Source organism: Hyaena hyaena, unplaced genomic scaffold, assembly GCF_003009895.1.
Source record: "Hyaena hyaena isolate Hyena2069 unplaced genomic scaffold, ASM300989v1 scaffold_96, whole genome shotgun sequence".
Lineage (NCBI taxonomy): Eukaryota > Metazoa > Chordata > Mammalia > Carnivora > Hyaenidae > Hyaena > Hyaena hyaena.
In genome coordinates, this window is record NW_024080729.1 from 3,811,322 (window position 1) to 3,834,642 (window position 23,321).

Consider the following 23,321-nt stretch of genomic DNA (forward strand, 5'->3'; position numbering starts at 1 on the left):
TGTTTTTTATTTCTTTCTGAGAGAGAGAGAGACAGCGTGAGCAGGGGAGGGTCAGAGAGAGAGGGAGATACAGAATCTGAAGCAGGCTCTGAGCTGGCAGCACAGATCCCGGTGCGGGGCCTGAACCCACGAACCGTGAGATCATGACCTGAGCTGAAGTCGGACGCTCAACCAACTGAGCCCCCCAGGCGCCCCTGTCCTACCTCTTTAGCACTGGGAAGAGGACCGGCCTTTAACAGCTAACTCTTTTTCTACTGCCCGATGTGTGGGAAAGGAGAGGGAGGTGAGAAAAAGAAACGAAGCAGATCAGACTCCATCGTCACAAGGCTATCAATGTCAGAGATGCCCCTGTCCCAAGCATTCCTCTTCCTGCTCCTCACTTCCTCCTGATGCCTGGGGGGGGTCACGCTCCTGGCTGAGATGAACCTCACGGGACCTGACAGAGTTCTGGTCGCTGGGGTCAGCAAGAGACAACTGGGAGGCAAGTGTCAGACCGGACCATCACCTTAAGCTTGAGCCTCCTGGGGCCGCTCACTTCGAGCGGGTGTCGGTACTCTGTGCTAGTCAGTCGCTGGCTCTGGGCTCCTGGTTTCTGCAGTGTCTCTGGATTCAAGAGGTGTTGGCCACTAGGTGATACCATTCCCCACACGGCTCCAGGGGTGAGAGTGTCTGCCCCGTCACTGATGTCTGGATGGCCTCCGTTTCCCCTTTTGATCCTTGAGGACTTCCAATGCTTTTGTAACAATTTCCTATAGTCAGTTCCCTGTTTTGAAATTCTTAGGGGTGTCTGCTTCCTGGCTAGACAAGCACCAAAGCGTACCCCGCGCTTGCCTCACTGCGGTCCAGCCCAGTGGCTGCCGCGGGCCGGGTGCTCCTAGGGCCTCTGTGAAGGGGAAAACTGGGGTGTCGGCTGAGGAAAGCCCTGGTCTCTTGCGCGGTGGTCAAAAATGGACAGCGAACGACAGGTTTTTGGCCTTGCAGTTCCACCCACCACTCAAGGCCCTTCTGAGACCCTCCCAGGCCCTCCTCACACCAACCTGGTTTGTACCGTGACAGCAAAGGTGTGTGCATCCTCTCTCCCCGCCCCTCCCCTCATAACCCGGATGCTCTCTGCAGGATGGGGATGGAGAAAGATGGGCAGCCCCACAAGCCAGAATCAACTCTCCTGGCCTATACCCCAAAGTCTCACTTGCCCAGCCACGGGCGTGGAGGAGGGGGGAGAGTCCCGTCAGCAACACCCCCCTGGGAAAAACATGTAAGTAACTGAGTCAGCCCAGATCAACTCTTAAATATTTAATTCCCATTTATTTAAAGTTCTGTCAGTCTGTGTACACTATTTATATTAAAAACACAGGAAGCTGGGGCTCCTGGCAAAAATATACATTTCGATTTTGGAGACTGTTCAGACACTGAGAAGAGCTATATCCTCAGCACCAGACCTGGGGGGGGGACTGCGAGCTGGGGGCGGGCGTCAGGCACAGCATCTCTCCCTTCACAGAGCTGGCTCAAAGGGAGCACCCCAACCCCAATCCTTGGTCAGCCTAGGGTGGGGGTGGGAGAGGAAAGAGTCTCGTTGGTAGAGCAGGAGCCCAGGGCAGGGGAGGCAGGGGCGGATGGGCAGGACCCCGCAAGCCTGGGCTCTAGCCTCAGGTCTTCCCCAGGCTTGCTCCGAGGCCCTCACCAGTCCCTCGCCCTTCCAGGCCAGTCTCTTTCCTGGAGCAGCAGGCTGGGTGGGCTCTCGGACTTCCTGCTCAGATACAGCGTCCAAGCTGGGCTTCAGCCCCTCCTCTCAGGCTTAGTACTTCCCCTGGGAGGAGCGGGGCCCGGCGAGGTCTCTGGTCACCAGAGGCTGCGCACGGTGAGCTCAGTGACCAGCCGGGTGAAACGCTTGAAGGGGAGGGAGGTGGGAACGTCGGGATGAGCGGATGTCACACATGAGCAGGTGCTGGGCTGGCTCAGCAGACCCCCGGCCACCGAGGGATCTGGCCCAGCTCTGCCCATCCACCTGTAGGCCCCTCAGGCCCATCTGTCCCTGGGAAGGGAAGGGAGGGTGACGGGCGTGGAACCAGGTAAAGTGAGTCAGTGCTTGTGTGTGTGGAGTGGCGGCTCCGGGGAGAGGGGGCGTGGGCTTCAGCTGGGTCCCCGGCTGCATGTGAGGCCAGGCCCTGGCACTGAGTGGAGAACAGGAGTTGTGGTCGGTGGCTGCTGTGCAGAGTGGTGGTGGGGTGTGTGTGTGTGCCAGTGACCCCACGGCCTGGGGTCAGAATTAAGTACACCGCTGGCTGCCTCCCCTGCCAACCTCTGCCGCCCTTGAGGCTTGTTCCTCTTCAGTGGGGGCCCCACCTGGAGGGAAGCCCACCTCCTTCCAGGCTGGGGGTGTCCCCCAGCGGCCAGCGCAGGGGACCATCAGTGACACTGGCCTGGAAGACTGGGGAAAAGAACAGGGGGCGTTGGTATCGGTGGGGCTGGGGCGTGCTGCTGGAGAGGGGTTGGCTGGGGAGGGGAGGCTGGTGACAGTCTGGGGGAGGTGACGACTCGGTGACTCGTAGTCAGCCCAGGCCCTGAGTGGCTTCCCCAGGAAGCCGGGCCTGGAGAGCTTAGTGTTTCTTTGGATGGCCCAGATCCTTTGCCGTGAAGACAGGAGAAGTGAGGCCCCTACCCTTGCGGTGATTGAGGGCGGGCCCACCCCTCCCGCTCCCTGGGGGACAGGGGACAGGGCGGACAAAAGCAGAGGACCCGTTCCATGCTGCTGGTGAAGTAACACTAACTGTCTCACAGGAGGAGAGAGGACACAGGGGTGGGGAGCGAGAAGGCGGAGGGAGGAAGGAAGAGGGAAACCTGCAGAGAGAGGAAGAGAGGGAGCCCGAGGAAATTCGAGAAGAAAGGGGGCCTGAGAAGAGCAGGAGGCAGAAGGGAGCGCAGAGAGCAGAGCAGGGGCGAGAGGCCGCGTGTCCGAGCACAGGATGGGACTCCTACCCGGCTCCGGTGGGGCGCAGTGCCCTGTGGGGCCGGTGCTGGGGTGGGGGGGGAGCTGCTCCACGGAAAAGTCCCGTGGGTGGTGCCTGTCCCCACTGTCCGCCTGCCCCTGGAGGCCCCAGGCGCACACCCTCAGTACATGTCCTTGTAGATCTCCTGGAGCAGCGGGTGCAGCGAGGTCTCCGTCTCCGTCTTCTTGATGCGCTGCATCATCTGGGCGTGCTCGGTGACCAGCTGCCGCAGGTCGGCCATCTTCTGCAGCAGCTTGGGGAAGAGGTACTGGGCGTAGGGGTGGTTGGCCTGCAGGTGGAACTCGAGGGCACGCAGGATGGTGTCCTGGATGGCCTCCACCTGGGGCACATTTATGAGGCCTGGCCGGTCTGTGGGGACACAGGGCAGAGGTGTGGGAGGGGGGCAGAGGAGCTCCCCTACCCCTACCCTACCCTGTGTAGGTGACTTGGCCCCTGGGGGGCGGGGGACAGCAGACCTACTGCTGTGACAGACCCAAGCCCTGGCCTGTCAGTGACTGCCCCACTGAGTATTCTAGTGCCTCCACCCCTGGCCCTGGCCCTGGCCAATCCCCTTGGCTTTTTTGTTTTTTCTTCTGGAAAAGGCAGTAGAATCCTATCAGGGTTAAGAGACTCACTGCCTGGATTCAACTCCCATCCCTATCACAGACGAGTGATGAGGCTATGGGCAGGTCACTCAGACTCTCTGATGTTAGTGTCCTCATCTGTAAAATGGGGTAATCCTTCTGCACAGGATTGTTGTGGGGATCAAATGAGTTGTATGCTAGAACCAGAACAGTGCCTGGTGTGAGGTAAGCTCTGCGGCACTGTTAGCACGGGTACTTGATCTATTGTACTCAATCTGAAAAAAGCAGGCAAAAGATGGAAAATTTCTCTACCGTCAGAAATAATCCTCATTAAGGGGCACCTGGGTGGCCCACTCGGTTAAGCCTCCAACTCTTGATTTCGGCTCAGGTCACCATCTCATGGCTCGTGAGTTCGAGCCGTGCATCAGGCTCCACATTGACAGCATGGGGCCTGCTTGGGGTTCTCTCTCTTCCTCTCTCTCCACCCCTCACCTGCTCATTCTCTCGCTCTCTCAAAATAAATACATAAACTTCAAAAAGAGAGAAATAATCCCATTAACAGGTTGGCACATTTCTTTCCAGTCTTCTTTCTGTCTCCTCTCCATCTCTAGGACGGAGCCGGCCCTCTGCGTACAGCTGGTGCCTCCCGTGCTCCACTGCCACCATCACGCAGACACTTGCCCATGCTGTTCCGGCTTCAGCGTGGCGCCCTGCAGTGAGGGCCCAACTCCCAGGAGGGCTGGGTGTGTGGGGCAGGCCTACTTGCCCCACCCTCTCTTACCTCCACAGAGAATGATGGCCGCGATGAAGAGAGCCAGGTCACTGTCATCAAGTTCCAGGGCATTGAACTTGACAGCAAACTCAAACTTGGGCTCGATGATGTCACTAAAGGGCTTTCGAAGGCTTCGCAGGAACTCACGGGTGACAAAACCAGTGCCGTTGGCCACCAGCAACCCGTCCTTGTTGACAATGGAGGCCAGCATGGCGAAGATGGCCTCGTGCACACCATACTTGAGAAGCGTCACCTGGTCGTTGAGGAAGAGGCTGCTGAAGCTGGGGATGCTCTTGGCGAACTCGGTGAGCTCACGCACAGTCTCTACCGTGGTGCACTGGCAGCGGTAGAAGACATGCACGCTGATCTCCTTGTAGGGCGGCAGGCCGTTCACCAGCTGCTTCCACACCAGCCCCTTCTCTGCTTGCCACAATGTCTCGATGTCGTGGATCACAAAGGGCTGAAAACCAGGCCCCGTTAGAGGCCAGGCCTTGGGGGGGTCCCCCGCCCGTATGCTCCCCATGCCCCTGGCCTGCACCACGAAGTTAGGGGAGGGAGGGGGCCTGGCTCTCCCAGAAGTCAGGCAGGCGGCAGCAGGGCTCAGAGCCTGGGACCGCCAGGCCGGGCAGTGACACTCACCGCCGTGTGGCTGGCCTTGCCGGTGAGGATGCCGCGGGCCTTCTTTTTGGTCATGTTGAAGTTTTTCAGGTAGGCGCTGTAGATGTGCTTGGAGAAGGCCTTCAGGTCAGCCACCTGCGGATTGTGCTGATCCCCCTCGCTTGCCGTCAGCCCTGCCACCAGCTTCCTCTTCTCAGCCTCCGGCATCCGGCCAAAGCGAATGGCTGTATTGTGGGGTGGGGGTGAGGGAGAGGTAATCAAGGAGCCCAGGCGGGGGCTGGCACCTCTGAACTCCTTGTTCCACTATAGGTACGTGGGCCAAAAACGGAGACATACTTTTTGAGCCCAGGACCCTCAGAAGCTCTGGAGCCAGCACACTGGAAATGCTGGGGAACCCTCCAGAAGGTCAGCTCCAGGGGGACAGGGGGGCTGTCTTGTTCACAGTGCCTGGCACGCGAGGGCCCTAACTCACAGAGGGGACTGAATCCCTGTGGCCAGAAGGCGGGGCAGTGTGACACGTAGGAAGATGGTCTCTGGTATCAAAGGGGTCTCTGGTATCAAAGGGCTGCACTTGAGTTCCAGCTTGGCAGTTTGCAGGCCACAAGACTTAGGGCAGGCCATGTCACCTTTATTCCTAAGAAAAATGGGCTAATACTTAAATCTCACTGGATCGTCAAAACACTTAGGAGACTGACGCGCTGCCTGCTACGCTAAGAAGGCACCTTCAAAACAGTTAAGTAAGAATGTTCACACAGTGAGCCTCCAAAACTAGTCATTAGTAACGGAACGGGATACAAATCTGGCTTCTCTAAAAGAAAAGGTGAGAAGAATGGAGTTGGCCCTGAGATCTCCTAAGAAATCCTGTCAGCCCACCCGAGCACTGGAGCCCAGGCATTTACAGGCTGCGGGGAGGGACGGAGGCAGGTGGGGACCTGCCACGCCCCCCACCTAGGATGTGTTTCCTATGGAGGGCTTAGGTCCTGCCACCATCTAAAATGCAAGAGAGGATAGCTGTGGGTGGAGACACTTCAACAAGAAGGCTCCCCTGGCCCCTGGTGGGGGGTGACCCAGACAGGCAAAGAGGGGACAGGTGGGCTGCAAAATCCTACTTGCATGGGGTCTGAAGACAAGACTCTGCGGGAGGCCTGGCGTGCAGGGCAGGCCCTGCCCCCTGGGAGTGGCTTGGCTTCCAGGAAACTCCCACCTGGCTCCTGGCAGCTGACACGTGTGGTCACTTGCTGGTTCCTCCCCGCCTTCAATAACCAAGAAGGGCTGAGGCGATCCCAGGCCTTGGCAGTGGCTTGCCATGCTCTGTCAGGCCATCTGAGACTGGGAGGCTGAGGTTCTGGGAGTGGTTTCTGGGGCCCATGCGGGAGCCAAGCAGCCTGGGGAAGGCAGGTCTCAGGCTGGCTGGTGCGGCTCCAGGCTCGGCGGCTGACACATAGGCCGCGTGCCAGGCGCTGCCAAGGGCACTCCGTTTCTGCGGTCCCGGAGCCTGGCTCCAGGCTCTGCAGAGGGAGCCAGCATCCCCTGTGCCTTGCCCGGGTCGGCTCTCACCATTATGCGACATGCCCAGGGCCACGCATTTCTGGAAGCGACAGTACTGGCACTTGTTGCGGTTCTTCTTCTGGATCTTGCAGATCCGCTCACACTTCTCGTATTCTAGCTTCATGCGGATCGTCCGACGGAAGAAGCCCTGAAGAGCAGTGAAGAAGTGAGGAAAAGCCAAAGGGAAGGGAGAAAGCTGGGAATCCCGCTGTGCCCAATGGGTTATGTCAGGGGCCCCAGTTACATGGGAGAATGTAAAAGTTCCTGAGATTTAGAAGTAATGCAGGGAAAGTTTTTTTTCGGAGGGGAAAGGGAGAAGGAAAGTAAACTCTAAAACTTTTGAAATATATGTTTTAATTATTTAAAAAAAAAATCTTTAATTATCTATTTTTGAGAGTGAGAGAGGCACAGAGAGAGAATGAGAGCAGGGGAAGGGCAGGGAGAAAAGCAGAGAGAGAGAGAATCCCAAGCAGACTTCGAGGTGCCCCTGATTTATTTATTTAAATGCTTCTTTGCTAGTTTGGTAACATAAAATTGTATCCTGGCTAACTTGATTCATTCATAAAGGTATCCGGTTCTGTGTATTTTCTAAGCAGTGGTTTAATAAAATGATATATGAGGGGCACCTGGGTGGCTCAGTTGGTGGAGCACCTGTCTGACTCTTGTTTTCAGCTCGGGTCATGATCTCATGGTTCAGGAGCTCGAGCCCTGAGTCAGACTCTGGGCTGACAGTGCCGAGCCTGCTTGGGATTCTCTCTCCCTCTCTCCCTGCCTCTCCCCTGCTAATGCTTGCTTGCTCTCTTTTATCCCTCAAAATAAATAAATAAATTCAAAAACATGTATGTGACATTTTGATGGATGTGCAGTCAGAGGGACCAACCCAAAAGCACCACTGGAAAAATAAATGTGAATTTCCTTTTTTCCATCAAAGAACCCCTTTCAGGCCTTGAGGTGCAGGAAGCTCTGACGTCAGGAGATGGTTCAGCCCAAGACCCACATTCTGTCCTGCCGGTTCTTCTAGAGCTACGTCCCCAGGGGGCGCCAGCAGCAAGACAGCCCCTGTGGGTGGCTGGCGCGGTGCCCAGCAGGACCCAGAGCGGAGGCCTGGAACGGGCCCACCGGCCTGGCTGCCTCCCAGGTGGGAATTCTGCTGCAGGTACTGTCAGGGCCCGGCCTCTCTGGTGGGTCAACTCACCACATAATCACAGCCCCGACTGCCGGCCACCACTCGCCGCGGCCCCTACCTTGCAGCCTTCACATGCGTGAACACCATAGTGGAAGCCTGATGCCTTGTCCCCGCACACACGGCACTCCATGTTGAGGCTGCCACACGACGCCCCGTCACAGCCCATCTGCAACTGGTCCAGCAGTGAGGGTGGTGAGGAGCTCTGGGAGAGGTCTGCGGATACAAAATGCAGGGTGACCTCACATTCTGCCAGGATTGGGGCCAGGGCAGGTGGCCAGAGCCCCTGGGGCCACAGCAGGTGGTGGGAAGAGCCCATGCTTCTGATTTACACCACCCTCAGTGCAGACACTGGAGAGCTGTGTGCCTCAAGGAGTCAACCTGAGAATCGCCTTCTCCATCTAGAACACAGGCTTCTCTGAGAGGATGGCACAAAGTTTCCAAAGCATTTCCCCAGATCGGACATACAGCAGGTGTTTGGGAAATGGTAGCTATTACTCTCCGGGGTCAATCAGAGCATTCCTGGGCTGAGGTCACCGCTGGGGAGGAAAGGGTGTGTGTGTGTGTGGGGGGGGGTGCGCAAGGGAGACGACCAGGTTTTGGATAGAAAGGAGCAAGAGGGAGGAAGCAGACAGAATCTTTCTAGACCGTTGGAAGCAGCTCTCCTAGCTTATGAGGCTCTGCTATGTGGGCCATGTGGGCGGTGCGAAATGCGTTTTGCAGACACTGAATTCGTGCAGACCCCTGCAGAGCTGCCCTCCACCCCCCTCTCCTGGGAAATGTGATTCCTGCATGGACTCCAGAGATGCTGAAAAGGTTCACTCAAGAAGCTCAAATTTGTTCTCACAAAACTTCTTGCTCAAGTACAAAGAACGCAGGTATCAGTCATGTTGACTGGGCAGCATACTGAACTTCCCCAAGTTTTTTCCTATTAAATGCACAAGATGTTTGAAACTGGCGTTGCGAGTGTAAGTGTGGAAAGCACTCGGCCGTGGCAATGACTTCAGGGCATATGTGCTGCCAGAGCACTTAGTAAGGACTTCCGGGAATCTCTTCTGAATCTCTCCCTTGGACACTGAGAAGTGAACCCTTCCCTGGGAAAAGAGACCTGCCCCAAGCCCCCGTCACCCAGCCCAGGGCCAGCTGCATGGCCCCATGTGCCGCCTGTCCTGCCTCTGCCATGCTGCCTGCCAAACTGCTCTATTCCCTGCTCTCTCTCCTGATGACCAAGCAACCTCGTCAGGGGCACGGGCCCAATCCCCAGACTAGAGAAGCAGTGGCTCAGAGCAGGATGGCACCGTAGGGAGTCTCAAGCCAGGGAGATGAGCCCAGACTTAGCATTTCCCAGGCTGGCGTTCCTGCCTGTCCATAATACAGATTGAGATCACTCCACAGCATACCTTGATTTCCCTGCCATGGAGTAACCCCCCTCCCCAGACTGAAGTGCACGCCACTCTTCCCACACCTTCCTCAGCTCCCCCTTGGGTCCTAGGAGTGCCAGCAGGAGAGCCTTCAGCTAGACCCCATCTCAGCCACAGGGAGGGGCGCACAAGCACCAGACCAGACCCCAGCAAAGAGGACCCAGCGGCCTGCTGCCGTCCTGGGCTGGTGACGCAAGGGCAGGCGTGACACAGTCCCTGGTTCCTAAAATGGCCTGTCTCCCCCCAGAGACTTAGCTCCCAACCTTCTGTCATTCCAAGGGGCGGAAACGCCCACCTCAGCCCACAGACGGGGGCGAGGGGGCTCCCTTCCTCTCCCGGGCACAGGGCTGCAGGGGAGCCTCGAACCGCAGAGGGCAAAGCCACGTTGGTTTTCTTTCTAGCCTTTGTCACCACATGACAGTCACATGTGTTTACTCAGTGTTGGGTGCCCTCCTCCACAAGGTAAGAGCCCCAGTGTGGGAACTCTGCCGCTAGGGGGCTGCTGGAGGGGGTGGAGGGGGAACTCAGTGACTATGGAATCCTCTGGGCACCCTGAACTCAGGGCCAGCTGGGGGGCTGGCGGAGCTGGGTGGCACCCGCCACTCCTGGAGACATCATAACAGGGCAACAGAACTCTCAGCGCGAGCTGCTGGGAGCAAACGAGACCTGCGCAGATGCTGGGCAGGAGGGTTTCCAGCACTTCCTCCTCTGATCTGTGTGGTCTGTATGTAGGCTCCCTTTGTGTTACTTCCTGTAAGCAGTGTTGTTTTTGTGGCTTACACATCTTCCTCCTCTGTTAGACTCGGGACACCTCTAATCACGTTGCCTTTGGGTCTCAAAGCCCTCCTCCGCCACCGAGTCTTGTCCACAGTAACCAACGTCTTGGTGGTGCCTTCCTTGTTTTCCCTCGTGGCCCTACAGGCTGGGCAGGTGTCTGGTCATTTGTACTTCAATGCCACCCTCTCTTCTCATTCAACAGAGGTGATGAGCACCGGCTGTGTGCAGGGCGGGATCCAGACCCTGCCCTGGACTAGCTGAGCTGAGAATGAGGTAAGAAAACTGGAACGCGACACGGCGAATGGCAACACTGGCCGAGGGGCAGGCAGATGGCACAGGACTGGGAAGGAGCCACCAATCAGATATGAGGCTGTCAGGGAGGTTACTCCCCTCTGGGCTCAAAGGTGAGAGCTTTGGGGGGCACCTGGGTGGCTCAGTTGGTTAAGGGTCCGACTTCGGCTCAGGTCACGATCTCATGGTTTGTGAGTTCAAGCCCTGCACTGAGCTCTCTGCTGTCAGCACAGAGCCTGCTTTAGATCCTCTGTCCCTCCCTCTCGCTGCCCCTCCCCTGCTCATTCTCTCTCCCTCTCTCCCTTTCTCTCTCTCCCTCTCTCAAATAAATAAACTTTAAAAAATAATAATGAAAAAAAAGTGAGAGCTATAGAAGACCTCCGAATCAGCTTCCAGACGCTCGGTAACAGCATGCTTGAGAGGTAAGAACGTGACTCAGGAGCTGTGTGGTCTGAGATCAAACTGGTGTCTTGGGCTCAAAACCCAGCTCTGCCCTCTGGGCCTCAGTTTCCTCCTTGGCAAAACAGAGGTGACAGGTGTATCTATCCGAGAATTAAGGTGAAAAGTAACGCAACTACCATGGAGAAAAGGCGTAGAGCTTGGAAGAGGCACAGGACTATCTAAGTTAGGAAGATGCCTGTCAGCAAGCTGCAATTCTGCCCTCTCCAAGCTGTGTACCCCACACAGGCTCGGGCCTTCCTCTTTCTGGCTGGTTGTACCTCTTCATCCGCAGCTTCACAGAAATCCAAGGCTGTGGGGGAGAGGAGTGTCTCTGCTTATGAGACCCAGAGAGGCCCAGGCCAAAGCCAAGCGTCTCACTTCCCCTCGGCCCAGGGGCATCAGGATCACAGGGACCCGTGGGAGACGCCAAGCTGCTGAAGCCCCGCTAGCCACCAAGGCCGCCTGCGCTCTGGGTCCTGAGGAGAGACCCTGGGTGAGCGTCCCAGAGGACGGTGTCAGGGCACTGGGAGACGGATGTCCTGCCCCCAGGTGGCAAGCAGGTGCAGCCTGCAGAACTTGAAAGCAGTCAGCGAGGCTTGGTGGTGGCAGGCTAGCGAGACACGGGCACCACTGCCCATCTGAGAGGAATAAGAACAAAAACAGCTGACACACAAGGCAGAGAGAGGCAGGGGAGATGAGGGGCTAGGGCGGGCAGTAGTGTACGCATCCTTCAGGGGGAGGTTTGGTAGTGGCGTGCATGTGTATGGCGTGCATGGTTTTCTAAAGATAAAGAGTTCTGTTTCTTCCCAGTTGGCCACCTGGCTTATGGGTTTACCCTTAAATCGCCACCCTACCCAAAAGTAATGATGGAGGAATGCCCTGAGTTCTAAGGACCAAGTTCTGAAGGTCCCACTGCCTCACTCATGAGCCACGGGGTTCCTAGAGGCCCTCCTGGTACCAGGAGTCCCGGCCTTGGTGTCCCTCAGGAATGCTGGGTGCAGCCCTGGGGCGTGCCATTCAGAGGGCCACCCGCCCGCACAGCCGCCACTCTTCCAAGCCAGCCCAGCGAGGCCCTCCTCCCGGTCCTCCTTTGGTCTCAGGAAACACACTTGCTCACCTGAGGGCCCTCATCTGGGCCCTGAGCGCTGCCTCTGAACTTCCACCCCGGCCGCACCCTGCCTGACCTCCCAAACATCTCCTGGGGGCCTACCTCCACCTCTACCCTGGGAGGGGGAAAGAACCAGCATTTATCAGGCCCCCACTAAAAGCTTGGAAGATAGAACTGACCGCATTTAAGATGAGGAAACTGAGGCTTGAGGAGGTTAAGGGATCTGCCCAAGGTCACCTGTCTAATACATGGTGGGACAGGGACTTGAACATAAACCTGACTTCCCTGTTAAGACTGTGTGTTTATATGAATAAGATCTCTTGTTTTGGGCACGCCTACTGTGTACCAGGCGGTCTGCTGGGTACATTGTACCATTAATCCAATGTGAACCTTAAAAAGCCCTTCAAGCAGGTCTACTTACCCTTTTAGAGGTGAGGAAACTGAGGTTTAGAAGGGTAAGTAACATGCTGACAGTGGCATTAACCAGATCATTAATTTTATGTGTCCTCTTGGCCGGGCCATGATGCCCATGGTACCCAGTTCTGTATCAAACACCAGTCTAGATGTTGCTGTGAAGGTGTTTTTTAGATGTGATTGACATTTTTTAAATTTAAGTTTATTTATTTATTTTGAGAGAGACAGAGACAGCACAAGTAGGGGAGGGACAGAGAGAGAGGATGAGAGAGAGATTCCCGAGCAGCTCTGAGCTGCCAGCGCAGAGCCCAAAGCAGGGCTCGAACTCACGCAACTGTGAGATCATGATCTGCGGCCGAAGCCAATAGTCAAATGAGTGAGCCACCCAGGCGCCCCTAGATGTGATTAACATTTAAATCATTACTTTCCAGGGGCGCCTGGGTGGCTCAGTCGGTTGAGCGGCCAACTTCAGCTCAGGTCGTGAGCTCACAGTTCATGGGTTTGGGCCCCACATGGGGCTCTGTGCTGACAGCTCTGAGCCTGGAGCCTGCTTCGGAGTCTGTGTCTCCCCTCTCTCTGCTCCTCTCTTGCTTGTGCTCTGTCTCTGTCTCTCAAAAACGAATAAATGTTAAAAAAAATTTTTTTTAATAAATTAAGCAAAAAATAAAAATAAATAAATCATTACTTTCCATCACGTGAGAATGCCTCAGCCAATTACGCTGTTGAAGGCCTTATAAAAAGACCGAGGCCTCCCTAAGAAAGAAGAAATTCTGCCTCCGGACTGCCTTCAAACTCGAGCTGCGGCATTAACTTCCCTGGGTCTCCTGTCTGGTGGCCTGTCCTGCCTGCCTTCTCAGGAGTCAAGCATATAGAGATGCAGAATCAGCACAGAACCTCTGAAGGGTGAGAGGGGAAGCAAACTGTGATCTTCCTGCTGTTTCAGGGCTCGAGGCTGTGGCCCATCCTCCTGAATTCCTGAGGGGACTCCAGAAGCCAAAGTCATAGACTTGTGGCAGAGAACCTTACCCAGCCAGCCCTTGGGTGGGCAGACTTTAAAGGTAGAGACTGAGGGGCACCTGGGTGGCTCAGTCGGTTAAGTGTCTGGCTCGTGATTTCAGCTCAGGTCACGATCTCACAGTTCATGAGTTCAAGCCCCACACTGACAGCGCAGAGCGTGCTTGGGATTGTCTCCCTCTTTCTCTCTGCCCCTCCCCCGCTCGCTCTCTACCTCTCCCTCAAAACAAATAAAAATCAAATTTAAAGGTAAAGAGTGAGCTTGGAGAAGTGAAGGCACCAGCAAAGGCCACAGCTCATAGTCACAGACTTGAGATTCCTGCCCTGGTCTGGGGGATCCCCAACACAAGATGAGGCTCTGTCTTCCAGGGTCTCTCACCAGCTGGCCTTTTTTGGGAAAGAAAATTACTTTAACTTTTTTTTTTTTAATGTTTATTTTGACAGAGAGAGAAAGAGTACATGAACAGGGAGGGGCAGAGAGACAGAGAATCTCAAGCAGGCTCTGCACTGTCAGCTCAGAGCCCAACATGGGACTCAATCCCACGACCCTGGGACCATGACCTGAGCCGAAATCAAGAGTCAGACGCTCAATCGAATGAACCACCCAGGCACCCCCAAATTACTTTAACCTGTTAAAGAAAAGCAATGCATCTGCTTCTTAGATTATGAGGGTATTGTAGATTTGAGAATAACACATAATGGCGTGCACCAGCTTGTGATGCGACCTCCCCAAGACTCTGCTTCTCTGAGTTAATGACAGTCCTTTGTGTGCATAGTCTTCTAGTGCCTTCCATGATACTTAAAGATTTTTTTTAACTTGCAGGGGTCAAACCCACAAGCTGTGAGATCATGACCCGAGTTGAAATCAACTCTGAAATCAGACGCTTAACCAACTGAGCCACCCAGGCGCCCTGACACTTAAAAGATTTTTAAGCAATGGTATCCCCAATTTGTCAGGAGCTGTTTTCCCTGTCAGTGGATTCAGACCTCCCCTGTCCTTGTTAGTGACTCCACTGCATTCCACAGGACAGCTCTACCACAGTTTATACAACCAATTCCCTACGCATAGGAGCTTGCCAATATTTTGCTTCTGTGAGCAGTGCTGCAGTAAATAAGTGTGGAAATCTCTGTGTGTTCTGAGCGGGTATTTACATGGGATACATTCCTAGGAGGGGAACTGCAGGGCCCAAGGAATGTAAAAAGTGCTGGCCTGTGGAGCCAAGCTGCCCTTCCGCCCTCGGGGGATGGAGGGCCCTGTTTTCCCCTCTGACCAAAACAGTGCTCTTAGCTCATCTGACAGGCTAAAGGACATCTCATCTTGAAGATATCTTCTTTGACTGGTGAGCAGACTGAGAAACATTTTGTTTTCTGGCCATTTGTATTTGTCCTACCAGGGACTGCCTGTTTCTATATCTCGGTTGTTTGTCTTATAGAGTTTGTGCAAACTTTTTATATCCTACGGCTTTAACACATAATGATCACATTAAACAACTGCTCCAAAGCCTTGAGTAAGGAAGTCTTCCTACCTCTCCTTCATCAATTTATTGATAAATGGAATATATTAAATACTACGTCACACACAGCACTGCAAGGGCAGTTGGGCAGATTTTCCCCAGACATGTCTCTAATCCCAATGAGAAAGCTCCCCAAGAGGCCGTTGCCCTGTCCACCCACCGCCCCTGCCTGGAGCGCAGACACTGCACTCTGGTCTGCACATGAACAGCAGTGCCCTGTGAGGATATGGCCCCTCGAGGCGGGGTACAAGGACAGGTCCTTACTCTGCAGGTCGCTTCTGTGTGCCTGGCCCCAGATGTGGGGACAGGATGGGCCAGGCTGGGTGGTGAGGCCACATATCCCATGGCCTTCTCTTCCCTTTTCACTCGTCCTCAGTGACATAGATTGTTCATTCTTAGCCCCTGGCATCTTCCCTCTGCTTCCCTAACCTTCCCTGCCCATGTCAATTTCAGAACAGTACATGTTATGAGCACTATGTGATCAATCACCTCTGGTAAGCTATTCCTTTTCTGAGAAAGGCTCCGTCTCTAAATTCATCCCAGTCAACAGCCAACACACAGGGTATAGGTTACCGTGGGGCTTGGGGGATACTTCCTCCTGAGGCCTGAAGTCACACCAAGCCCACGCTGGTCACTCCTGGGTATGTGGGAGGGCTCAGAGGGAGGGGATAATGGCCTTTCCCGTACCCTACCCCCACCACCCTACCCTGCCACATGCTCAGAAGAGGAAGAGGTGCTGCGAAATCCAGGGACTGGTTTTGCAGGTTCAAAGCAGTGTGGCTCAAGGATTTGGGCCTTTCTTAGCAACAGGCTAGGTAGGAACCTGTTCCACCTCAACAGCCCCTGCCCTGTCTGCTTCCTCCCCACGCAGAGATGGGCTCCGGAGCCCATCCTCGTGGGGTGGGCCTGCTCCTCCGCCCTGCATCTCCACCGCCTGTGGTCAGGATTTCCTTCAGCTGAAGCCAGCAGCAAAATCAGGACGTGCCTTCCTGGAAGTACATCCTCTCATGATGCTGAGTTCCCTCTGAGGGAAGGGAGCAAGAGTCAACTGAACATGCTGGCACCTGTGTGGAGGGAAGGGGAGGGAAGTGGTGGGGAGGGGCCGGGAGCAGGGAAGGGGCAGCATCAGCAGCAGGGAAAACTGGGGGCCAAGGAGTGGATTCTGAGTGCCGCCGAAGGTGGACATAACACCATGACGCTGACAGGGACAGAACAGTACAGGGTCCCAGACAAGAATGTCTACGCTGCTACTAACAGTGGATAAACAACAAGTGAGATAAGAGAAGCTAAAACTGCCTGGCTGCACAAAAGTAGTCTTAATTACAGTCATCCACACTAAGCGCTTAGCACTGACACCTAATTAGAGTGCAGCTCGGTGATGTGCGTAATTGGCACCAGATCGATGGAGCTGGGTGTTCTGACTGATCATGACAGTCACAGGTACAGTTGATCTTTCCAGCGTGTTGTTAATGCAGACTGGCCAGATCCCTTGGGCAATAGCCGCGGGAATAATACTGACGACACGCATGACAAAGCCTAGCTCACTTAATTCCCACAGAACTCCCTGTCCACATGTCCTACAAGCCCTGTCTGTTTCACAGAAGGAAGTGCAACTTGCCCGAGGTCCTGCAGCCAATGAGCAACAGCACAGGGCGCGAAAGAAGGGTGTCGGGCTCCAGTCCTGAACGGCTCTGCACCCATGATGCTCTCTGCAGAGGGCGTTTCCTGCTCTGACCCATGCCCGCCCCGTCCTCACCTGCATAGCTGCTGGAAGGAAGCGAGCGCTCTGGTCCTCCGTTGAGTTCCGGGCCTCCTTCTGCCTCAGCCACTTCCTTTTTCTCCTCCTCTTGCCGGACCTCAGGGGCTTCCCCCGGTGGCTGCTCCATGGCTGGTGTCCCCTCGGCGCCACGCCTGCAGGCCCGGTCATAGCTCTGGCATCATCTGGGTCTGGACGCAGATGGACCTCTACAGGGCAGTTCCCGTCAGCCTGCACAGGGGCAGACGAGAAGAGGATGAGAGCGCGATGGAGCAGGGCCTGCGTGAGGGCTACTGCCCGGGGCGCCAGTGTGGAGGGTGCACCTGCCCCTGCAGCGCTATCCTGCGGTCCCCACTCCTTGCACCATGAGTCACTTCCCCTTCTACCCTCTGTCCACTTGGTTCCTGAGGCAGGTTTGTGGGGTTCAGAGCAGTCTCCATGAACCAGATAGGGCGACAAGCCGCCGCATTACTTTTCCCTGCCTCCTCGGCCCCATCCTGATCTCTGAGCCAGATGGGAACGACTTCAGGGGCTTTTTCAAGCTCCTGATAAGCAGTGCACCTCCTAACAGCCATCCTGTGTTCTCCAGCGCCCAGGCTCTCCGAAGCCACAATTCTTGAAGGGAGTGGATCCTACCCTTCCTGTGTTTGGGTGTGGGGGGACAAAGGACAAGAGTCCCTGCTAAGCTAGGCTCACAACTGGCAGCAGATCTGCAACTAGGCCCTCAACAGCACAGCCATCAGGCGCGGGGAGATGCGTTCTGTCCAGGACTTTCCGAGATGGGTTCCTGGGCGGTGACCCCCCCCCACACTTGTCGTCACCCAGAAGGAGGCAGTTCCAACCCTCGGCAAACAAAATAGCACCCACAAACGCCACAGTCAGTGCTGGTAAGTACATGAGGTGCCGTGGGCGAGAGTCATCCTGGCAGGAATAGTACGCAGATGCCTTGAGAGTGGGGTGGGTTTTGACCGGAGACGGCATGGAACTTGTCGTGGGGGGTACAGCACGAGAAAAGACTCAGAGGCAGCACAGTGGGGGGGACGGTGAGGAGTCCTGGTGGCCGGGCAGTGGGTGCTGTAGGAGAGAGGAGGGCTGGGAAGGTGGGCTCTATCTAGGCACGTGCAGGCTGTAGGAGGCTCAAGAGCAGAAAAGATCTGCTTTACAGAAACTCAAGCATCTGTGGGACTTCTCCTGCCGTGGGCAGCTCAAACTCAACCTATCCAGACAGCCCAATGTCTTCCCCCAAACCCACCCCTCCTCTGGTAATCCCCACTTCAGTGACCTGCATGCCCATCCACCCACTGCTCAAAGCCAGAAGGCAGGGGTGGGCTGAGGCTCTTCCCTCTCCCACGCTGCTCTACCCTCGCAGACTTGGCTGGACACTGGAACCACTGGGGAGTTTTTGAAATGTGGCTGCCTGGGCCTGTCCCCAGAGCTTCTCATCTGACGGTCTGGGGAGCAGCCTGGGCATTGGGATCTTTATTTCTCATTTTCCTGAGGATTTTAATGTGCAGCCAAGCTTGAGAATCACTGCTTCACAGCAAAGCAACTTCCAACAGACAGTAAATCTTCCCTCTCTCCTCATTCCTTTCCATCAGGCTTTAATTTTTTCTTGTTTGGACTGACGATAACCTCTTAGTCTGTCAACAAAATGCAGTTTTGAAATTCAGCCCTAGTCTAAGAGCTGGGGGGTTGGGAATCTGAAGCTATGGGGAGTGTCCTTGCTGACGCGACAGCCACAGGAAGGGCCTCAGTTCACCAAAGGAGAATGCAACCTGTCAAGGAAGGTCAGGGGAACAGGCTCCAGAGCGACGGCAGAGCACTGGCCAGAGGCAGGAGAGACGGGGACAGCCGGACAACTCAGAGTCATGGGAAGGGCTGTTTCACGGGGGAGGGCTCCACCATGTCAGATGCTGCAGAGCGTAAGGGTGATAAACTGACAATGGCCCCTGGATTTGGTGACTGCCAGGTCATCAGGGACCTTGTGAGGCAAGTTTTAGTCAAGTGGTCAGGATGGAAACCTAGGCTCTGAAGAATAAGTGGTGGTGAGGAAGGTAGGACAGTGAATGGAGACTAGCATTTTTGGGTAAGTATGTCAAGGAAATAAATGTACAAGAGGCTGCTGCCTTGAGAAAGTGGCAAAGCCAAGAAGAAGTTTTTTAGCCTAGAGGAGACTCAGATAAGCTGTGGATAGAGAGGTCTGCAGAGGAAGGCAGTCGGAAGTTTTGGAGAGCGGGGGGGGGAGTTGTAACAGAATAACTGATGGGAGGGGAATAATTCAAGCGCACAGAGTGAGGAAAACACAAAGAAGTACCATAGCAATTGAGGCGGGGGTGGTTAAAACTCATACGGAATGGCCTTACTCTTTGAGTTAATAAAGAAGGAAGGAAAGTTGTCTACAGAGAGTAAAAGATGGAATTTGCAGGAAGCAAAGAGGCTGGGTGGAGGCACTTCGGCAAACATGACAGGGAATTAGCTGGAGAGGAATAAAAAGAATTATAGTAAAGCACAATAATTAAAATGCTGTCGCACTGGCACATGAACAATCAGTGAGAGACAATACAAAGAGTCCAGAAATAGATGCACACACATGTGGAACTTCAGCATACTATAAAGACAGTATTCCAAAGCAAAGGGAAGAAATGGATTCTCCAAGAAATGGTACTGGGACAACTGAACAGCCATCTAGAAAAACTAGGATGGATCTCCGCCTCAAACCTTACACCAAGACAAGGGCCAAAGAAGTAAATGAAACTTTTAAGTTAAAACAAAAATATATGGGGGCGCCTAGGTAGCTCAGTCAGTTTAAGCGTCCAATTAGACTCAGGTCATGATCTCACACTTTCATGAGGTCGAGCCCACGTTGAGCTCTGCGCTGATAGCACTGAGCCTGCTTCGGATTCTCCCTCTTTCTCTGCCCCTCCCTGGCTCATACTCTGTCTCCCTCAAACTAAATAAACGTTAAACACACACACACACACACACACACACACACACACACACACACACACATGAACTATTGGGCACCTGGCTGGTGCAATCCATGAGGCATGTAACTGTTGATCTCTGGGTTGTGGATTCGAGCCTCACACTGGGCAGAGGGCCCACTTTAAAAAAAAATTATATATATGTGTGTCAAATATATATATATATAAACTTATTATATATATTTATAGCTTATATATTTATAACTTATTATATTTGTTATATATATAGCTCAAATATATATATTTTTGTGTTTTTTTCAAAAACACTCTTGAGGTGGGGAAGAGCTAAGCATGACAGTAAAACTTTGTGAGTTAAAAACTCACAGAGTGACATAAAAACTTTGTGAGTTAAAAGATTATGGATAAAAGATTAGTAAATTTGATTACATGAAACTATAAACTTTCTACATGGTAGGAAGAAATCATAAGAAACAAAACACAATAAACTGGGAAAAATATCTGCAACTCTCATCAAAGGGCTAATTTCTCTAAAATATTTCTATGAATAAGTAAAAGGACAGCCATCTAAGAGATAAATGGGCCCAGTGTATGAAAATGTATACAGAAAAGGTACCCATCTGAAACGCTGCCGAACATCACTCATAAAAAAGAAACTCAAATTAAAACGATACTGAAATATACTTTCACAATCAGATTACAACAAAATGCTGGGGCACCTGGGTGGCTCCGTTGAGTAAGCGGCCAACTCTTCATTTTGGCTCAGGTCATGATTTCGTGGTTCGTGGGATTGAGCCCCTTGTTGGGCTTGGTGCCGACAGTGTGGATGGACCCTGCTTGGGATTTTCTCCCTCCCTCTCTCTGCCTTTCTCCCACTCACACACACGCTCTCTCAAAAATAAGTAAATAAACTTAAATCAAACAAAAGCCACCACATTGCCAAACATGTGGGGAAACATAACCTCACACATCCCTGGTGGAGAGGTAAATGGGCACAACCTGTGAAGAGGGTAATTTGCCTACAATCTAAATTACAGGTGCACATTCCCTTTGACCCAGAAATGCCCCTTCTAGGCTGTATCCTACAGCTGTTTCTACAGCAGCAAAATGACATAAGGTATTGGTTATTCACGATAGTATTATTTGACGAGTAAGAGGTGGGGAACAGGTTGAATGTCTATTAACAGGGGCCTTTGCAAATACATTATGATATGGAGACAGGAATTCTGTGCAACCGCAAGCAAGAATCATGATGTTTCTGGACTGAAATGGAAGTATCTCTATGTTACATTAAGAAGGGAAGACAGCGACGCGTACAATGAAGAGCTACCACCTCGTGCAAGAAGGATCTACTGCAGCTGTGTGTGCTGGTGTGTGTGTAAGCCGGGAAGGCTACACAGAACTGGGGACACTCGCTGCCTCTGGACCACTAAAGGGAGGGAAGTATTTCACGGTACCTTTTGTACTATTTAAACTCTGACCTACAGGCATGCTGCCTGTTCCAAAAATAATTTAAACTGGAATAAAACAAAAAGGTAAAACCGGCAAATGGCAATGTGGAAGATGAGAGGGAGACAGCGGGATGGAAGAGTGCTGAGGAACTTTACCAGTTTGGGCAAATATAAATGGAAAAAGGTCTAAGGTAACCAAGACACCGTAAATAGCACGTATGATTTCCAAATTATTATCGTAGAATGGGAAAACTTAGAAGTCATGTAAAACTCCACCTTTCTGACTGAGAAAGTCTCACAGCTGGGAGACTATGGAGACAGGAAAACTAAAAGTGACATAGGATGGATCCTTGAACAGAAAGAAGACAGTGGCAGAAGACGGTGGTAGGATCCGAACAAAATCCGCTAGGTTTGTAGCACCGAACCAGAGTTTGTTTCTCAGTTTGGGTACGTGTCCGGAGTTCACGTGCACATTAGGAGAAGCTGGATGGAGGACATATGGGAGCTCTGGGTGATCTTTGTGGTATCTCTGTAACGCTAGAGTTTTTTCAAAAAATAGCTAAAACAATTCTGGCTTTCTGGCTTCTCTTGAAAACCGGACAGACCTGGCCACCAGGTGCCTGCACGCCCGACACCACGCCAGGACCCCTTTACCTGTGCTCACCTCTGGCCCCATCTCCGCTACTTCCTGCTGTCACTCCCTAGAGGTGTCCCCTCTGGCAGGAACCTGAGTTTGGTTAGCATAAATCACTTCCTCAGGGATCAATCCCTGATCATCAAACTTGGCGATCACTAGACCCAGAGCAAGGCAGTTCCCTGGGCCAGCCGTGTGGCTCTGATTACCACTGGTGGCCTGGGGTGGTCACTTCTCATGGTCTACCTAAGTCCACTCCCCTTCTTCCTGAGTCCCAATCTCTTTGGACCAGCCATGTGCTGAGCTAAACACTCAGTTTTCCAAGCTCTCCTGCAGCTACCATGTTCACGTGACACAATTCTGACCAACCATACGTAAACAGAAATCTACTGGGAGGCCCTTCTGAAAATACTGGTTTCTTCATGATAAAAGGTGACAAAGGTGTGCCTTCCCTCCTTCCTGCCCGGAACAGGAATGCTGCGCATGGAGGTGTGACAGCCCCTTCTGAGCAGGGGAAGACAGGTGCGGAGGGTGGGGCAGAGAGTAAGAAGGGGCCTGGTGTGGCCGCTGATCTGGCCCCGGAACACCTGTCTCGACCACGTGCGAGGTGAAACAGCGAAATGCCTGTTTTACGAAGCCCTGTTTGCCAGGCCTGAGCCGTGTGCTGCCGAACACAGTCCTAACTGAAATGGCACGACACAGGAGCCTTAGCCAAGGGGCAGAATGGGGTTGTGGAGAGGGGGAGGCGACAACACCGGGAAAAGGACTCTGGTGATCACCATGAGCAGTTTGTGAGTAGTGTACAACAGGGGCCGCATGCGGACTCTTCGTGCTCCATAGGATGGAAAAGTCTGGAGGTGGAGGAGGCCGGGGCAGGTGAGGCGTGAGAAACCCTCAGCCAGGCCGATGGCAAAGGTGCTACAGGAGGCTTCGGAGAAGCCGCAACGAGAGTATGGGCAGCATGGTGACGGAAGGGTCAGACAATGTGGTTTCTCAGAGCTACGAGCACAGTGGTGGCAGTGACCACAGGGTAGGTGGCGTGAGGCCAATTAGAACCAACTCTTTGGTCAGTGGAAATGCACCCCGGACTGTGGTGATGAGAGCTGGGGAGAGAGGGCCATGAAGATTTGGGGTCCCCCTTGGCAGCTGGAAACAGAGGAGGGAAAACCACAACGCTGCCTCTTATAGATACCTGACAAAGTGTTTCTCACTCAGTCCCTCACACATTCTGATCCTCTGAGTGACTCTGGGGAGATGGGACAGGGTCCTGGATGGAGGGGTGGGAGCTGACTGAGCTCCCACTTCATGTCATGCCTGGTGTGTGAAAAACAGGCTCTGCTAATCCTCACGAGCTCCCACAGGTGAGCCTTGTGAGGTCCCCTGGGGAGATGAGGGAAGCGACAAGAAGCTCCGTCCTGACAGGGCGTGTCTGGGAGAAGGTGCCAGGCTTCCAAGGAGCCGTGTGCACTGGGCCATATTTCCCGTGACCAGAGGAATTGTTATCAGTTTTGGGGGGGAGGGGGTGCAACTGGTCATCTCTTGAAATTGAGGTGGTTCTGGGCTCTTGCCAGAGTTCTGGATTTGGGGCAGGGGTCCTCGGATTCTAAGCAGACGTTCCTCCCCAGCCTGGAATGGTCTCTTCTGGCTGTGACCAGCTAGAGGGGGAGGAGGGCGGTGGTCCGGCTGTTCGAAAACCCACACACAGCCCTTGGGCTGTTTCATATTTAGATGTAACTGCTGTGCTATGGCTCATCCCCGCATTTCGCCAGAAACCATCCACTTTCACACAGCCCTGACTGTTCCATTTACAGCTGAGGTCTGCCTACCTCCCAGAGGCCAAGGCCACCCCCACCCCCACCGCTG

At 53.8% G+C, this 23,321-nt stretch overlaps 1 protein-coding gene across 3 annotated transcripts in view; it reads right to left on the reverse strand.

Annotated features, from left to right (window-relative positions):
• Positions 1-1,278: 1,278 nt before the first annotated feature.
• The window catches only part of PPARD (peroxisome proliferator activated receptor delta), an 83,060-nt gene continuing 61,017 nt past the window's right edge, over positions 1,279-23,321 (reverse strand). For 2 of the 3 annotated variants that reach the window (XM_039235283.1, XM_039235282.1), the window contains 6 exons: positions 16,429-16,659; positions 7,754-7,908; positions 6,519-6,657; positions 4,983-5,185; positions 4,353-4,803; positions 1,279-3,356 (listed from right to left, as the gene is read on the reverse strand). In XM_039235283.1, coding sequence (XP_039091214.1) covers positions 3,109-3,356; positions 4,353-4,803; positions 4,983-5,185; positions 6,519-6,657; positions 7,754-7,908; positions 16,429-16,558 — 1,326 coding nt within the window. In that variant the 5' untranslated portion in view covers positions 16,559-16,659 and the 3' untranslated portion in view covers positions 1,279-3,108. The remainder of the gene's footprint in view (positions 3,357-4,352; positions 4,804-4,982; positions 5,186-6,518; positions 6,658-7,753; positions 7,909-16,428; positions 16,660-23,321) is intronic. The other variant, XM_039235284.1, reaches the window with a different exon arrangement.